General features: G+C 33.0%; 1 protein-coding gene across 1 annotated transcript in view; it reads right to left on the bottom strand.

The window, feature by feature from the left end:
* The window catches only part of LOC132716771 (peroxisomal ATPase PEX1-like), a 46,994-nt gene that overhangs the window by 15,041 nt on the left and 11,994 nt on the right, over positions 1-19,959 (bottom strand). The window contains exons 2-11 of the mRNA XM_060700106.1: positions 17,913-18,068; positions 12,786-12,869; positions 8,691-8,805; positions 7,835-8,053; positions 6,404-7,353; positions 4,480-4,603; positions 3,623-3,845; positions 2,746-2,978; positions 1,201-1,371; positions 666-820 (exon numbers count right to left, since the gene is read on the bottom strand). Coding sequence (XP_060556089.1) covers positions 666-820; positions 1,201-1,371; positions 2,746-2,978; positions 3,623-3,845; positions 4,480-4,603; positions 6,404-7,353; positions 7,835-8,053; positions 8,691-8,805; positions 12,786-12,869; positions 17,913-18,068 — 2,430 coding nt within the window. The remainder of the gene's footprint in view (positions 1-665; positions 821-1,200; positions 1,372-2,745; positions 2,979-3,622; positions 3,846-4,479; positions 4,604-6,403; positions 7,354-7,834; positions 8,054-8,690; positions 8,806-12,785; positions 12,870-17,912; positions 18,069-19,959) is intronic.

Raw genomic sequence — 19,959 nt, 5'->3', positions numbered from 1 at the left:
ATTTGAATAGGCTCTTCACAGACAATTAAAAAAATCCAATAATCCCTGTTGACCACAATTATACTTAAACTATACTTAAATTAAATGTACTGTCTGATATGTTTTCAATATCTATTTTTCTAGATTACATTTTATATGTGATATCATACATAATCAAGCAACACGCAACAAATTTAAGAGCATATGCATAGACTGCCAGTCCATACAAAAGAAACCATGCTTAAAAGTTTTTTTTATCTTTTATCTAAAATAAATTGTAAAAGCTTAATACTCAAGGATTTCTCTTCAGATTTTGTAAAGAATATTTCCAAGAGTGGTAAAGGATGATCTCTGTTTTATAAAAATAAAACATGCCCACGAGCAGAATGTCGAGCCTGCTTGTCTTAATTCAAACTTGAACCTATAAGCTTCAGATCAAGGAGGAAGATGTATACATAGGTGAGATGTGGCCAACACATCCTTTTTATAACCATGGCAAAATCTTGACAGTGCATCATCTTAGGTGACCTTGACCTCTGACCTGGTTCATGTCCATGACAGGAAGAAGTTATGGCATGGACAAGTTTAGATGCACTTAGCACACACAAACTAAACAGCCATATTGACAACTATGTTGAGCTCAACACAAATTCTACAAAAAATGGAAAATGGACTCTCCTACAAACCTTATTTGGAGGCTTGATTGTCATAACTTCCTGTACAAGATGCGTTCCCCTTGACGACACTAAGATAGGATGTAACGTTGAACGTGATTGGCTGGTTGCTAACACTGCTATATTACTCATGTTCCTGATGTCTTTTCTTAAAAGATCCTTCAACACTAAAAAGTATAATGAAACACATGAAGTATGTTAAAGAAACCAACTTTAAATATATTCCCATTGTGCCAACTACAACCTTATACTTGAAGATAGTGAACCAAACACATAACAATTGCCAAATATGCAAAGAAAGGAACTCCAGCAGTATATTATTGTGAATTCTTATGAATAATTTTATTTCTTTATGTTCAAAAGAAAACTAACAATATACTAAATAGAAATTGTTCACAAATTCATGCATTTATACAGAATATATCCACCTACAGCATACACATAAATTAAGATAGACATGACATCGGTTACAAAAATGCTTCGACTTGTTTTCAGCAAGTTAAATCAAATAATCTGTCCATTAAAATACAAGTGATAAGCAACTTACCCTCTGCAACCCTGGCCGAGTACAAGGCCTCTCCTGTCATTTCAAACTCCGGTCCTGACGGAGCCCCACACAAGTGGTCAAGGTCATCAAGGAATATAAGAGATGGTTGTCGCCAGGCAGCCTCGTCAAATATCAACTCAAACACCTTCTGTATAGTCTCTACCTTCTTCCCTGTCACATGTAGAAAACAAATGTAACCATGCCGGGAAAAAAAGTAAGGGAGTTGACATAAAAATTATGTGTGAATTATTAAGTTTAATTTCTTTTATATGAAATCAACTTTTTAAGGTATTTATTTATGAACCTACGCACATGTAATATTATACTTATCATATACCCAAAATAAAGACTGTTTAAAATGAAAAAAGAATAATTTTTCATTGACACGCTTATAGTGTAATGCTAACATTTAGCGCCGTCTTTCCACTATAACTTTATTATAACGCAAATGATATCACATCAAAATATATGTACGGCGGTGCAATACCTATTTTTACGGAGATGCAAAAGCGGCACAGTTATGTGATAAAGATGCATTCTGAATTTTTGATATGTGATAAATAATTCACTGACAGCTTAACTTATTAAGGGTTACCAGACATGTCAGTCAGTACATTATAATTTCAAGGAATCAATGGGCAACATAACTGAACGGAGCACTTATCACAAGCATAATAGGAAGTCTCCTCTTATAAAACATTGTGTGGTTCTTTATTTAATTAAGTATTTTATAATAATAAATAAGCTTATAATTCATAAATATGTACAGCAATTATAATTGTGTTGTATTTTTATATCAATCATTTAATATCATTAGTACATAGTACATTTAGAACTATTTAACATACAAACATTCTACTGTAAAATTCCTATTAAACGCCCTCGGGGGCTAAACATTTTCCAAAAGTGGGGCTATTATTACAACACTTTTTTCCTAAATCCAAAAATCATTGAAAATACATTTAGTGTAACATGGGTTGGTAATAACATTAAAATGTGTTAAGATTTTAAAGTTCATGTGATACATTTTTGTGTTTACTATGACATAAAGTAGATTCTGAAGGATTTGAATAAAATTACGGATTTATTAAAAGAGTTCACACTCATGAGCAGATTTTTTTCCATATCAAAACCCTGGGGGGGGGGGGGGGGGGCTTTTATTAGGGAGGGGCGTTTATTAGGAATTTTACGGTATATCCAATTAAGACATATTTTTGACTTTAAAAAAATGTAAGCAATCTAATTTTATACTTCAATTAATACTGAAACTGAAATAAAACAGTTTAGAGAATTTTTATTTAAAGGTTTAAAAGGAAGTACTGACCTTAACTTAACCTTTATCACAGTTTTTAATTAAAGGTTTAAAAGGAAGTACTGACCTTAACTTAACCTTTATCACAGTTTTTAATTAAAGGTTTAAAAGGAAGTACTGACCTTAACTTAACCTTTATCACAGTCAATTTGTGAAAATTTTAAATTTTTATGGTTTATTGTTACTTTTTGAGGACTTTACTATCAAAAAGCTTCAAAAAGTATATAATTTACCTCTCAGTGGTTTGCAGTCTATTGCATTGGTGTACGCTAAGTTGGGTAACTCTGTCATTTTCTTGCACAAAGCCTTTGCAAGAGTTGTCTTCCCACTTCCCTTTGGTCCAGTAAGTAAGAGCATGCCATTGAGTAAACCAGGGGTGGTCAGGAAGATGTCTTTATACAGTCTCCGAGAACACAGGCATATTTCTATATTTGAGATGGCTGTTTCTATAAGCTCTGACATACCCCTGCCAATAAATGGGACTGATGAGAAAAAACATTCAAGGAACCACGTAAGGCCAAGAAAAGTTCTGTTTCTGGTCTTGGCCCTCCAAAATAAAAATAAGTAACAAGGTAGGAAGACATTTTTTTTCATATATTTTTGTATATATAATGACACATATATATATATACTGAATATCGTATTGTTAAGAAAAGATTGTAAAAGACTAAAAAACATTATCAAGTCTTTGATCAGCAGTTAGATAAAAAGTAGGGAGATCATAAACATTACTCTTTTTTTTAGCTCTAGTAATACATTTATAGTAGGAATTTCATATTAAGTCTGTTTTGATCATATATGGACTTACAAGCTTAAAGCAAAACTAATTAGGTAAATTCTTCACATTAAAGAGAAATTGCAATATCCAAATAATACAATTGAGCAATATAGACAGTTAAGCATGTATTGAAAAGTAGTCTGGCCGGGACCTATTCCGGTGGTATTAGCCCCATGAGGAGAGTTCAAGGTATCTTACCTAAAATTATCATACCTTTATAATGCATTTCATTGACTGTTACATTTCTTTCTCTAAATTTATCTTATTTCTTATATCCTTTAAAAAATCCACAAAACAACAATAATAAAATAATTATGAAAATAAAGCATTACCCTACAGAGCTGAGGTCAGTATTTGGTACTGGAGGGTCAAAACTGGCTAAACTGTTGTATGCTAACATTGGCTGAACTACTGGGTGAGTAAGGTCAGTGGCTCGACACCCACTAACGACAGTGAGCGTACAATTACGTAGCGTTCCTGGATGCAGCATTGTATAACAACCTTTACTCAGACGGTCGGCATCTTTGTATGTAAGCTGACATTCAACATGTATATCTAAAATATAAAATCAAACATACTATATCACAAAACATCTCATAAAATACGACTTTTACTTTTAATACTGTGACAATTTGTAACAATAAATTGATAATTGACAGAAGTTCAATACAGTCAGGTGTAAGACACAAATTTCATACAATTTGCTTATCCACATGGTATAAAATTAAAATTGGATCGGTCCACATTATAATCACACTTTTTTTTAAAGTATTTCAAATATTGATAAAAACAATAGACATATATCATTTTGCTACTTTAATGACAAATAATTTCACATACAGTGCTAATTTCTTCAAGTAATAAGCATTTAACATCCATTACAACAGTTTTACCATAACACTCCTTTTCTGTCATTTTTTAAAGAAAGAAAAATATTTCTGGGCATAATGTGCCGTTCAGCTCCAATTTTAAAGCAGGATAAATACATCATATTAATTCAATACAGGAAAGGTAAAATCTGATTTTTTAACGGCGCAAAAACTAGTTAAACAGGCACATGCTTTAACATCTAGCCATATACTCTAAATAAACAAATGCAGAATTCTGATTAGTGACAGCACCACACAGGCCAAAAAGAAAATATATGTACAAGTTGTAAAAGTTATGGTACAAACTATGAAATGTTTACCTTGGAAGACCTTGAATCTGAGAAATATGCCCTGAAACACAACCATAGGATATTCCTCTACACTTATCTGACCTAACCAAGTCCTGAACGCAAGGCTCAGCATGTCACTTGTTGCCCTGTTTGGCTGGAAAAACAACAAACATTTTTTTACACAAGTTATCTTTCACTTGTTGCCTAGTTTGGTTGAAAAACAAACAAACATTTTTACACAAGTTATCTTTCACTTGTTGCCTTGTTTGGTTGAAAAACATTATTTATTTTTTACACAAGTTATCTTTTCACTTGTTGCCTTGTTTGGTTGAAAAACAAACAAACATTTTTTTAAACAAGTTATCTTCACTTGTTGCCTTGTTTGGTTGAAAAACAAACAAACATTTTTTTAAACAAGTTATCTTTCACTTGTTGCCTTGCTTGGTTGAAAAACAAACAAACATTTTTTTACACAAGTTCTCTTTCACTTGTTGCCTTGTTTTGTTGAAAAACAATCAAACATTTTTTTACACAAGTCATCTTTCACTTGTTGCCTCGTTTGGTTGAAAAACAAACACATTTTTTTTCCACAAGTTATCTTTCACTTGTTGCCTTGTTTGGTTGTAAAACAAACAATGTTTTTTTTAAACAAGTTATCTTTCACTTGTTGCCTTGTTTGGTTGAAAAACAAACAAACATTTTTTTAAACAAGTTATCTTTCACTTGTTGCCTTGCTTGGTTGAAAAACAAACAAACATTTTTTTACACACAAGTTCTCTTTCACTTGTTGCCTTGTTTTGTTGAAAAACAATCAAACATTTTTTACACAAGTCATCTTTCACTTGTTGCCTGTCGTTTGGTTGAAAAACAAACACATTTTTTTTCCACAAGTTATCTTTCACTTGTTGCCTTGTTTGGTTGTAAAACAAACAATGTTTTTTTTAAACAAGTTATCTTTCACTTGTTGCCTTGTTTGGTTGAAAAACAAACAAACATTTTTTTAAACAAGTTATCTTTCACTTGTTGCCTTGCTTGGTTGAAAAACAAACAAACATTTTTTTACACAAGTTCTCTTTCACTTGTTGCCTTGTTTTGTTGAAAAACAATCAAACATTTTTTTACACAAGTCATCTTTCACTTGTTGCCTCGTTTGGTTGAAAAACAAACACATTTTTTTTCCACAAGTTATCTTTCACTTGTTGCCTTGTTTGGTTGTAAAACAAACAATTTTTTTTTAAAACAAGTTATCTTTCACTTGTTGCCTTGTTTGGTTGAAAAACAAACAAACATTTTTTTTACACAAGTTATCTTTCACTTGTTGCCTTGTTTTGTTGAAAAACAAACAAACATTTTTTTACACAAGTTATCTTTAAAGTCAGTTGGTTTTGGCTCTTAACAATTTTTTCTTTGGAATTAACATTATTCCTGATGAAACAGGGCTCAACTTATAACAATAATTTAATTTCCTAAATGAACTTCATGAAAAGTCAAGCACTTTTGAATCAAACATAATAATGGAAAATTGAGGAGTTTGCTAGATTTTAGCCTATCCTGTATCAATCAATCTTTTATATAAGTACAATGCTCAACTTTATGGTAATGTTGAAATACCATATGTACATAAAATTACCATAAGATTAGTTTTAACATATTTATTAAAGCTCGATTGCGCAACTAGCTCTTGCAACTCATATTAATCACTTTCGAGTACACTTCCTGGAACCAACCAGTACTGGTGTCATCATAATTATGAAGAAACATGGTTGTGACCATAGTCAGGTTCGAACCCATGATCCCTGGATTGAGAGGCAGACACCTTAACCACTAGGTCACCGCTCCCCTTTTTTAGTATGACTGATAACAAGTTAAAAGTCTATGGTATTATGCAATATGTATAATACATGTATATTATCCTTTTGAAATTATTATGTCAAATACATATACAAATTCTTACCACATTTCCGAGTGGATACAAGGAAAATGCTGCAGCAGGAGACGGATTGACTCGTAGTGTCTGTATCCATACCCTACTACTGAAATCTAGTTTCAAATATCGTCTTAACATATCTGGTACTATCACGTGACCTTTTACCAAAGGTTGCTCCGATAACACTCTCTTTACAATCGGAGAAAAGTGATCGTTACACAGTTGACGTCTTCGATCAATCACCACAACACGAACAACACAGTGGTATTCATTTTCCTTATTTGTTTCTGTGGCAACAGGTTGGGATTCCGGAGTCTCTGAATGAGGTGACGCTTTGTCCTTGACCTCATTATCGTTCTTGTTTGGTTTTCGTATACTCTGTTTGCCTATGCCAGAACTTTGACCTAATTTCTCTTGATTAAGCTGTATGTCCTTTGGTGATTCTAACTTTCTCAATTTAGCATAAAAAACATTCGGAATTTCTGACCTATTACATTTCAATTGCTTTTCAACATCTGATTTGTCCATGTAAATAGTGCTAGGCTGTTGGGGAAAATAATTTAACTTGAAATTGGATTTAGGCTGTGACTGACTTCTGCTAGACTTTGACGGTGACTCGCGACTTTGTTTCCTAGGTGATGAACTACCATTTTTACGCGGTGATCCACTCCCGCGTCGGTGAAATCCACCTCCGGTCCAATCTGGAGAGTTATCGTCACTACTGTTGATAGAGTATTTCAAATATTGCACACGTAGCACTAAATTCAGCCCCATTTGTAACTGAACTTCTTTTTGCTCGATCGAGTCGGCTTCATCCTCGTAGTCATCATCTTCATCATCCGATGGGATGACCCTACTCTCGATACGTGACCGAAACCCGAGGTACGAGAACAGATTTTTCCATTGACTAGAAATACTATCATAAGGTGACTTTTCTCTAACTTTTCTATCTGCCCCTTTGTTAAAACCTAAATAATCTGAAAATAAGAAAAAACAAGCTGCTTTTTTTTTTTTTGGCTAAACTCAAATAATATCCAAAGTAATACATGTACATGCTAAAATCAGCAGGGGGTACGTTGGTATTTTTCCAAAATCATTTGATCAAACTTCATACAAAAAGCCAGGTTAGAACAAGGTATATATTATAGCTTACATGGAACATAATCAGAAATCACTTGCAGTCCTGATTCAAACCCACAGTAATGAAAGGTATGTATCTGGACTTGAATCACATAGGGCCAAAGGCTCACATAAAAATTAATGTGTGCAGTCTGATCAGGATCCATGCTGTTCGCTATCAGTTTCTCTACTTGTTATTGGTTTTGAAAGCGAACAGCATGGATCCTGATCAGACTGCGCGGATGGGCAGGCTGGTCTGGATCCATGCTGGTCACAAACCCATTATGTTGGTTTTGTCATGACACAGCTCATATCTCTTTTACATGATGGTAATCTTACCTTTATCACTTATATCAGAATCTGTTGATTTAAATTTTGTATCAAAATTGGCATCCTCATATTGGCTAGGCATAAATGGCACTTCTTGTGTTTTTGAACTGGACCGTTTGATTAGTGGCTCTATAGGTTGACCAATCGCAGAATTCCTTACTTTAGGTGACACTAAAACCTCAGTTTCATTAACCAATAAAACACAGTCTGCTTCAGGATCAGTAGCACCTGTTGAAAAATTATAATTTACCATACAAAATATGTACACCAATGTTTGAATTCTTATATTCATGAAACGATAGGCAAACAAAATTAGATAGGCAAGTTTGATGAAGATTCAATTTTTAAATCTGACAGCTTCATGGCATAAACCATGAAATTAAATTAAACTATGAGACAAAACTGCTTTGTAATAAAAAACAAAAGTAACATAAAAGATGTAAATTGTAACAAGCTTAAAGAACAAAATAATAAGGTTAAAAGTAGTTCTTTCTTATAAGGGCAGAGTCATGAAAATAACAAGTTACAGTAACTGAGACTGTAATATTATCATGGTGTGACTTTCTAACTAATACAGGTGAAGAAAGGCTGCTGTTACAACTCCCTGCAATAATTTAGAAACCAAGATACAAGTAAAACCACAAACCTTCACCGAGATCAAATTTGAAAATTTTTGAATGGAAAGTCACTTGTTGCCATGAAAAGTTGGCAGTTGCTATGGAGATAAATGGTTGCAATGGTTGCTATAGAAAGTCAATGTTTGCCATGGAAAGTCAATGGCTGATATGGCAAGTCACAAATTTTTACAATATTTCTATTTCATCAAGATAATGATTAAACTTACCAAGATAACAATTTAACTTACCAATTTTAATAAATACACAGACAGATTTCTCCACCCAGATAGGATAAATCCTGTCCTTCTGTATAACCCTTACAATGTCCAATAAATGAGACTCTATAAATGCAGTATGTCTGTCCTAAAAACAGAATGAAATCAATGAAATGCTTTATTATTCCTATTATTAGCCCTTAACTTACATAAGCATATTACATAAATTCAGACAGATAAGCCTATTATATAAATTCTGTTTTGATTAGCCTATTACATACACATACATTAAGTTGGATAAGCCTATTACATAAATTCAAGTTAGATAAGCCAATTACATAAATTCAATTGGATAAGACTATTACATAAATTCAGCCAGATAAGCCTATTATATTAATTCAGTTTAGATAAGCCTATTACATAGATTATGTTGGGTAAGTCTTTTTCAGACAATTAAGCCTAGTACATAAATTCAGACAGATAAGCCTCTTACATAAATTCAGTCAGAAATTAGCCTATTACATAAATTCAGTCAGATAAGTCATTAACATGAATTCAGACATTTAAACCTATTACATATATTCAGACAGATAAGCCTATTACACAAATTCAGTCAGAAAAGCCTATTACATAAAATTAAAATTCAGTTGGAAAAACCTATTACATAATTTCAGTTGGATAAGCCTATAACATAAATTCAGACAGATAAGCCTATTATATAAATTCAGACAAATAAGCCTATTACATAAATTCATACAGATAAGCCTATTACATAAAGTCAGTCAGATAAGCCTATTATATAAATTCAGACAGATAAGCCTATTACATAAATTAAGAAAGATAAACCTATTACATAAATTCAGATGGATAAGCCTATCACATAAATTCAGATGGATAAGCCTATCACATAAATTCAGTTTAGAAAAGCCTATTACATAAATTCAGTCAGATTAGCCTATCACATAAATTCAGTTTAGATAAGCCTTTTATATAAATTCAGTTGGATAAGCCTATTATATATATTCAGTCAGATAAGCCTATAACATAAATTCAGTTGGATAAGACTATTACATAAATTCAGTCAGAATGAAACCTATAACATAAATTTAGTTACTTAAGCCTATTACATAAATTCAGTCAGATAGGTATTTTACATAAATTCATTTAGTTAATTCAGTCAGATAAGCCTATTACAAAATGATAAATTAACAGTTTAGATAACCTTATACATAATATCAGTCAGACAAGCTTTTAACATAAATTCAGTCAAATAAGCCAATTACATAAATTCTACATCATCACGAGTTCAATACTGTGAATTCAGCAGAACAAGTTTATAATACAAATTTAACTGATCTAGATTAATTCTTAATAAAAAATTCAAATTCATCAGGTCACAATGATTATATGAATTCCGCAGGACATTTTACAATGTTACACGAGAAATTCTGAAAGTCCCTAAACTTTTTGCTTAATTCATGTGGAAGCTAATTAATTGGAAATCTATATTTTTTAACATTAAACCATAACAGTAATAGGTAATTATTTCCTCTTTTACACTTTCTTTCCTTAAATATTCATTACTGCAATTAGTAATTTCACTTAATTGTTACCTTGAAGCACTTTCAGAGCAATAATTATCAACTAAGTGCAGTAATGGTTTAAGTCATGACATTGTAACTTAGTGAAGTCACGAAGTCCTTCTAAATTTAATAAGAGTTAACAAGTTATTGCACTAAGGTAACATAATGTATGACACTGTTACATTTTTCCTGGAAAATGACAAAATGTTCTACTTAAAAAAACCCTAAAAATTCTTTCATATATCTATTAAATCAACAGAATTGTTGAATTTTATACACATTAATTAAAACAAATGTTCAGGGTGTTTTTTTTTTTTCGCAGCACATAAGGAACATAACCTGAACACTCTGACTCATAATCAAATATTACAATTTTGCAAGTAATATAACAATTTTCTAAAGCACAGTGCAGTAATGAAAAAAAAAAATATTTTTTTTTATTTTTTGTTCTTTAAATTGGAATTATTCTTCTTGAAATTGGGGGATAAAAACACTCTTTTTTTCAGCATTTGGAACAAGAATGACCCAATATAGGTCATCAAAATGGCCACAAAAAAAACCTGCACAAGCAAGGACATATTTCAAAGGGGTTCACAAGACAACTTGTATTTCAATAAAGAAAAGCAGTCATGACAAACTGAATGAGTCATTTACCTATGTTGGTGGTCAAAATGCATTATTGAGCCGTGTCATGACAAAACCAACATAATGAGTTTGCGATCAGCATGGATCCTCGCAGTCTGATCAATATCCATGCTGTTCGCTATCAGTTTCTCTACTTGTTCAAAGATTTGTAAGCGAACAGCATGGATCCTCAGATCAGACTGCGAGGATGCGCAGGCTGGTCTGGATCCATGCTGGTCACAAATGCACTATGTTGGTTTTGTCATGGCGTGGCTCATATAATTTGTAATGAACCAAGGAATAACCTGGAATAGGAAAAAGAAATTTTCTTCTGATTGCAAAGTTAACATATTTATAAGCAATAATAATACATGTATAACAATGCTATCATTTTTTCCCCTTCAAATGTTAGTTTCAGTTACATGACATACTCAGTAACAAATCCCCCCTTGTAAAGAAAATCTGGCAACCTAATACACATGTATGTCAAAAGTTTTGAGATTTTATCAAAAAATAATAATCTCTCATTCTTTTACCATTTAAACCTGTCAGTTCTATCAGTTAACAATCAAGAAGTTTCAGTTGTGTTACTATAAACAATACCTAAACACACTGCCGCATAAGAATAACAATTTTTGTCAGGTTTATTTAAATAACTGAAGTAGTAAAGCCCCTTTTAAATTACAAAAAAAAAAAAAAAAAAAATTTTAGCTATTACTATTACATTGTGAAAACAATATTTTTTATTTTTTTAGTTTCAGCAAACTCTAAAACTATTTTAATGCTTTACACTCTATCAATGGCTGCCATATTTGAAATAGCGACATTGTAAAATTAGTTTCAGTTTCTATATTAAATAGACTTGATATTGAAACAGTTTTTTTATTATGATAAATATACAGGAAATAAAACTACACAGAGATAATGTTTATCTCTTTTTTTAATGGTCAGATGAGAGAGTTTAAAAAGACAGTTGACCACAAATCAAACACACAAAGTTAAAAAAAAGAAACAATGAAGAAAACAAAACTGAATTCTGGGTAGTGAATCAGAAAATCAAGTGAACTCTGGGTAATGAAGAGCGTTATGTACATGTAAGAAAGTGAAAGTAACTTTCAAATGACTGATATCTTGAACATTGAGATATGAGGCAACTCATTGGTAATCAAAAATGTTATGAAACTTGCTTAAACATTGTATCTATGATATCTATCCTTATTCATGAAAATTTATCAAAAAAAACAAAAAAAAACACTCACACAAAAAAACATTCATGTATAATGCTGCATGGCTGTAAATGTATCAACAACCCGTGAAATGCTCTAAAAAGTCAAATTGAAAGTAAGAAATATAAAAAATATTTACATTTTGTATCATGTGCAAAATTGGGCTCAATTCACCAAGTTCATGTTAATGCACATAACCATATCTGAACCTTGTTTATAACAGAATGTAGGCCATTATACATAATTTTATATATGTCATAATGTGTTTTTTCCACAAAAACTGAAGAGCTTGCCAACTTTATTGTAAATGTGAGAGGCAGGGCACTAGACACCTTTTGGGACAGGTGCCCATAACCTAAGGAAGGGGAATTTTGCATCAATTTAAGGCAAAATTCGAAATTTAATGTTATTATGTATTTAGTGAATTTTTTTTACACTATTTCCTACCATTGGTTTCAATAGTTTGTAATTTTCCTACCATTGAAATCAATAGCTAGTATTAGACTAACAAATCAAACAAATTACATTAAGTTAATTTATTTTAGAATTTGGAGGGGATTTTTTTCCGAGATAGGGGAAAAATACATGTAATTTTGAGAGGGGAACAGTACCCAAATTCGGCCCCAAAACCGACCAAATGTCAGTGCCCTGAGAGGAGATGTTAAAAAGAGTAAAATAATTATGTATATATTTACCAGTATTTCCCAGTCATCAAATGAAACTGGCTCTACAGAACATCTTGTACATATAGGCACTTTAGACACAGGTCGAATAATAACCTGAAATGAAGAATAATTACATAAATAAAAATACCTCCATAATATACATTGTACCTTTATGTATAGTAATAAGATTACTAAAATGAATACTTTTTGGGCACCAAAGACAAGGGCCATAACTATTACATATTCTTTTGCTGTAGATCAATGTGTTTAAAGCTATATCTAATGAAGTATATTTGTAAAATTTATAAACAGTAAAATGAGGTTGTTTCTATCATATTTTGGTTGATTCTCCAAAAAGTTATAACAAATGAATGTCTCTGTTATTTAAAATTCATGTTTAACATAAAATGTTACAAAATAATAATAATTATTGAATTACTTATTATTATTTTGAGTACAGTTTTAAAGTTGCTTGCTTATAGATGAGCAAAAATATTTTAAACAAGAACTGACGGAGGACAGTAACGCTCGACTATTCGAAAAGTTGCAAATTGTTTCATTGAGTATAATAATGCTTACCTATATGAATGCATAAAATTGTTCGAAAACGTACAAACCTTTCAGTAGTTGTGGAGATACCGTCTAACAAGCAAAAATTTACCTAGAATTTCCAAGTCAAAAAGGGGGCATAATTATGTAAAAAAGCAAATCAGAGTTATGGGACTTGTGCCAATCATCTTAGATAATCACAAAGAATGAGTGTGTGAAGTTTCAATCTATTCCCTTCAGTAGTTATGGAGATACCAGCTTACACGCAAACTTTAACAAAGAATTTCTAAGTCGAAAAAGGGGCATAATTATATAAAGGTCGCTCACCTGTATATAGGCCCCCCCCCACCCCCGGGCCAATTTTTACCCAAGGGCTTTTATTTGTTTATTTGAACAGACTTGGTAGACACCCATAAGAAGATGTTTCATGCTCAACATCTAAGTTCTAGCTCATTGGGTTTTTTTAAAGAAGATTTTTAAAGTTTTAACTATACACATATAGTTAAAAACAATGACACCCCTGGGGCAGGGCCAGTTTTGTACCCCGGGCTTTTATTTGAACAAACTTTGTAGATATTTACTTAAAGATGTTTCATGCTTAATATCTAAATTCTAGCTATTTGGGTTTTTTCAAAGACGATTTTTAAGTTTTTGCTATACACATATAAGGAAAATCAATGACCCCCCCCCCAGGCCGGGCCAGTTTTGACCCTAGGGCTTTTATTTGAACATACTTGGTAGACACCCATTAGAACATGTTTCATGCTAAATATCTTAGCTCTAGCTCTTTGAGTTCTTTAAAAGAAGATTTTTTAAGTTTTTACTATATGCATATAGGGAAAATCAATGACCCCCTGGGGCGGGGCCAATTTTGACCCCAGGGCTTTTATTTGAACAAACTTGGTAGACACTCATTAGAAGATGTTTCATGCTAAATATCTTAGCTCTAGCTCATTGGGTTCTTTAAAAGAAGATTTTTTAAGTTTTTACTATATGCATATAGGGAAAATCTATGACCCCCTGGGGCGGGGTCAATTTTGACCCCAGGGCTTTTATTTGAACAAACTTGGTAGACATTCACTAGATGATGTTTCATGCCAAATATCTAAGCTCTAGCTCTTATGGTTCTTTAAAAGAAGATTTTTTAAGTTTTTACTATATGCATACACTGTATAGGGAAAATCAATGACCCACCGGGTTGGGGCCAATTTTGACCACAGGGCTTTAATTTGAACAAACTTGGTAGACACTCACTAGAAATTTTTCATGCTTAGTTTTTAGCTCTAGCTCTTTGGGTTCTTTAAAAGAAGATTTTTTAAGTTTTTACTATATGCATATAGGGAAAATCAATGACCCCCTGGGGCGGGGCCAATTTTGACCCCAGGGCTTTTATTTGAACATACTTAGTAGACATTCACTAGAAGATGTTTCATGCTTAATATCTAAGCCGTAGCTCTTACGGTTCTTTAAAAGAAGATTTTTTAAGTTTTTACTATATGCATATAGGGAAAATCAATGACCCCCCGGGGCGAAGCCAATTTTAACCCCAGGGCTTTTATTTGAACAAACTTGGTAGACACTCACTAGAAGATGTTTCATGCTTAGTATCTTAGCTCTAGCTCTTTGGGTTCTTTAAAAGAAGATTTTTTAAGTTTTTACTATATGCATATAGGGAAAATCAATGACCCCCTGGGGTAGGGCCAATTTTGACCCCAGGGCATTTATTTGAACAAACTTGGTAGACACTCACTAGAAGATGTTTCATGCCAAATATCTAAGCTCTAGCTCTTAGGGTTGTTTAAAAGAAGATATTTAAAGATTTTTCTTTCGGTTGCCATGGCAACCAGAGTTCTGCATGGAATTAAATTCTTTGAACAATTTTTAAAGGTGACCCCCCAAAGGAACTTCCCTGGGGTTTTGGATGAAATTGGCTCAGGGGTTTTGGGGATTCATTTAAAGCAAAAGTTTTAGGGGACGGCGCGGGGGCGGCGGGCCCCAAAAGCTCACCTGCCTTTGTGCAGTGCAAAAAAGCAATAAGGTTAGGGGCTTTCCAAAATTCTTAGTAATCCGGGGAACAGCGTGGGGGTTTCAATCCTTCCCCTTTTCAGTAGTTAGGGGAATCCACTTTCCCGGGGACGCGCCCCCACAAATGGGTACGGCTAGCTCGTATTCTCCCAAATAGTCGAGCTAAAAAAAACTTGAAAATTTTTATCTTTTAAAATTGATAAAAGTAAAAATTTACATGTCTCACTTGTATGTTGTTAAAATTGATTTTACAGTATTATCCAATATTTTCTTTCTACTGTATGGGCTCTTTTTGCTTTTTCCAGCGTGGGTATGGTGGCTGATTTGGAGCGCTTTTGTGTCGTGTTGGCTCCAGCCACAACAGGACAAGGCCCTAAATGGCGTGTTGTTGTACTTTCATCTTGTCGTCCTGGCGCTAACGATGTACACCAAAATGGGCTTTTTTGTGTGCAGATCTGTTGTTACATTTTGTTTAAAGTTTCGGTGGTAATTCCCCATCTTTTTCTAGAAACTTCTTTTTTGATTTCAGTATTTTTTTTTAAAAATTTGGGAATTTTTGGCAGAAAAAAACGATTAAAACCCATTCATTATTTAAAGATAATAAGGGGAAAAAAATGTGTGAGTTATGAAATGCATTAATAATTTATTTATAACAAAAATAAAACATACTGAGAATCAAAATCGAAGTTTTCTAAGAAAACTGATAGGAGATTATTACACACCTGAAACTTAATATACATGTATACAAGGCATTAGTTACTGTTCATATTTGTGTCTCTAGGTTAAGTACACATTAACCAAACAAGTACCCATGTTAATAAACTCTCCTTTTTGTAAGTGCTTTCCAGGAAAATTGCACTCCTTTAAGTACTACAATTCCAATAGTTATTTCAATTCAAAGTGACCACCAGTCCATTCCCTGTTTTTTTAGTGTTTTGTTTTTAATTTCCTCTTCTTTCCCAGTACACTACATGCAGCATAAAGATTCTAGTTTCCAAGAAACTCACTGAACACACATAACTGCAGTGTCTATTCTAGGATTTGAAAAAAGGGGGGATTTTTATTGAAAAGTGAGAATTAATTACATTTGTTGATTTTTTTTCCTTCTTTCTCTATGTAAAATTTTCCCCCTGTCTCTGAAAAAATAGGGGGGAATTCTCAAAAATAGGAGTGAATCCCCCCATCCACCCTCCTAGAATAAACACTGATAACTGTTTATCTTCCATGAATCCAAAATGCGAACATGTTTAATGTCATGTATGCCTTTTTACTGATTTAAACAAAAACTTATGCTATCATTAATCAATGGCACACAAGATCTGTTTAGACAGTGCATTTGACTATCCTCATTGCTTGATATAACAACAACTGCCATACAAGAAAAGTCTAAGTTAACAAAGGGGAACAATGCAGTAACTTTAACCCAAGAGTTACAGATCTTGAACTTTGATCATGTTTGGTGTTTATGTCAATTCAACATATTTTCGGTCATAATTATTGGTTGGTCCACCTAGCTGGCTTTCCTGAACAACAAACTAGTAATTTCCAATTTCTCTGGAAGTGACAGATTATTAATCCCACATGATTTCTACTATTATGGTCTTGATGTTTGATGCTTCTAATAAATAACGGAGCCGTGGCACGACAAAACCAACATGCTGGTCGCAAACGCACTATGTTGGTTTTGTCATGACGCATCTCAATTATATATGTATGTGCTGGACAATTTGAAATGAACATTGCTCTTAGTGTAGCACCCAAAACATAATACTGTTTCATACTTTTCTATCATAAATTTCTAATATCTATTTATAAATCATGTATATTTTCAATAGAAGGTGAATATTTTGAAGAAGAGAAATATTGACTTTAACATGACATAATGCTATTATGACGCTAATGTCTGGTCCGCGTTGTGTAACCAGGTAGTCTTATAATTTTTTCTGCTACATTAAATTTGATGATTTGCACATACACTCAGCAATGGCATATCAAATATCAGTGAAATTCATATAGAAGTTTATTTATTATTTTGTATTTAAACTGTTGTTCACAACTTAATGGGTTAGCCCTCGATATTTAAGTATTACTGTATAATTATGTCCGAGATTTTAGCATTCCTCAATGATATTTTATTTATATTGATGATATTCTTTACTACAGTGACAAGGCCTCATGGTAATAAAACGCTGTTTTTTTGTTTTTACTTTATGAAGAGAATTGATTCCATGAGAGGGAAAATGATTCCATGTAAGTTACCATAACCCAGTCAGTTAATGTAATCCCACTAAGAAGTGAAGACGCAACTTGAACATGTAGATCTGAACCGAAAACATCATATGAGCCGCGTCACAACAAAACCAACATAGTGCGTTTGCGACCAGCATGGATCCAGACCAGCGTGCCATCTGCGCAGTCTGATCAGGATCAATGCTGTTCGTTATCAGTTCTCTACTTGTAATAGGGTTGGTAAGCGAACAGCATGGATCCTGATCAGACTGCGCGGATGGACTGTCGCAAACCTATTATGTTGGTTTTGTCGTGGCGCGGCTCATATTATACTACATAAAGTGAGAATATTACCTTGTCTTCATCTTTGAGGCCGACCTTTGCACCAAAGAGTCCATTGATTTGGAGCACACCATCTGTTTCTGCTGTCCCTCTGACCGTCTCTCCTGACCAACTCACAAATAATTTGTCACCACTTGTACCTTCAACTTCAAATACTTGAATATCTCCCTGAAAAACGAATATTGATTAGTTAAAAAATTCAATTTCAGCTTGATTAAGAAACTAGAACTCCGCAAGTCGGATGTGTCACATTGTGAACAGTATAGCTGTCACTTAGGCATTTTAGGGAAAATAACTCTAAAATCATGAAATACAGAGTACCAGTTTTTGTGCACTGCACTTTTTATCAATGAGATCTATCATCCTATGAGGATTCAAGTCCATAGCTTTTATAGTTAACTGTTAAGGAGAAATGGCCAGGACAAAAATAAAGTATGCACATTAACAAAGGGCAATAACTCAACACATAAGAAGTGCAGAGTGCTGGTTATTGTGCACTGCACTTCTTCTTAATTAGATCTTTCATCCTATGAAGTTTCAAGTCCATAGCATTTATAGTTAGGTAAATGGCACGGACAAAAATAAAGTATGAAAATTAACAAAGGGCAATAACTCAAAAATTAAGAAGCGCAGAGTAACGATTCTTATGCACTGCACTTCGGGTCATTGAAAGAAGCACTCATACCAAGTTTCCAATCTGACTTATAGTAACTGAGTTACGCTCCGAACAAGCCTTCAGGGCGACCGAAACCAACGCCCGCTAACAAACAAATGTAACCCCCTATATGTTACCTGTTTCCAGGCGACACAATAAATGAAGATAAAAACTTGATTGTACATTTTGCTATCTGGCTATAAAAATTTCTCGGGAGAAGTGCAATTTCTTACAAAGACAATAAAGGAAAATCTAAGCAAGCCAAGAGAATTTTATTAAAATTTGCCCTATTATTTCCTCAGATAATAAAGATGGCATGGTATTTTTTACACTGCCTTTTCAAATCTGTTGGCTTTGATGGTAATTCAAAAACTCAGTATAAAAAACATTGTTTTCAATTCATTAAAGTTTTTGTATGTTATAAAATGACCAAGTAATTTATGGTATGGTATGGTATGGTACAGGTTGGTGTGGTATGGTTGTGTGGTATTGTATGGTATCATATCATGTGATATCACATCATATGGTATTGTAGGTAATATAATGTTATGTACAGTAATGTATGTATTCTATGCTTATGGGTCCATCCGCATATTAACCTAATTCACTATTAAGTATGGACCCCAGACATATCACTGGCCATGCTCTTAAAGGTTTAATTTTGAAGCACAAAGTGGTGATAATTTACTATAGTTAATGTAACATATAAAAAATATAATTATGTACCCTTTGATATTTATGAAGTTCCTAACTATTTTTTTTAATTAGAGTTTTGCAAAAGCTTTTTGTTTTATTTTGTAGATTTTGTTAAAAATTGGATTTACTCCAAGCTAGCCTATTGGTAATTATTAAAACTTCATGTAATTATATAACTGTGTTGTAAAGCTTAAAGTTCAATACAATTAACTGTCGTGTTCAAATAGCATTTAAATGAAGATATTGCCACGTAAATTCATATTGTTCTTTATCATTTAAAAAATAACCTGGGAATATTCAATTTAAGATTTTTTTTTTTTTCAAATTTATCTTTTATCTTAAAAATTTTAAGATTATTTGTTCAATAGTATAAATTGAGGTCAAGATGCCGGTGATTTTTTTTCGTATGATTTAAGGCTTGTTTCCTCTTGCCTAAAATAGCTTTATTATCCCCTTAAATCCCAAATATTCCCTTAAAATGAAATGAGCCGTGTAACGACAAAACCAACATAGTGGGTTTGCGACCAGCATGGATCCAGACCAGCCTGCGCATCCGCGCAGTCTGGTCAGGATCCATGCTGTTCGCTTACCAATTATATTACAAGTGGAGAAACTGATAGCGAACAGCATGGATCCTGATCAGACTGCGCGGATGCGCAGGCTGGTCTGGATCCATGCTGGTCGCAAACCCACTATGTTGGTTTTGTC

This window comes from Ruditapes philippinarum, unplaced genomic scaffold (genome assembly GCF_026571515.1).
Source record: "Ruditapes philippinarum isolate M1 unplaced genomic scaffold, ASM2657151v2 ctg96_1_1_1_1, whole genome shotgun sequence".
Classification (NCBI taxonomy): Eukaryota; Metazoa; Mollusca; class Bivalvia; order Venerida; family Veneridae; genus Ruditapes; species Ruditapes philippinarum.
This window is presented reverse-complemented; position numbering and strand designations above follow the sequence as displayed.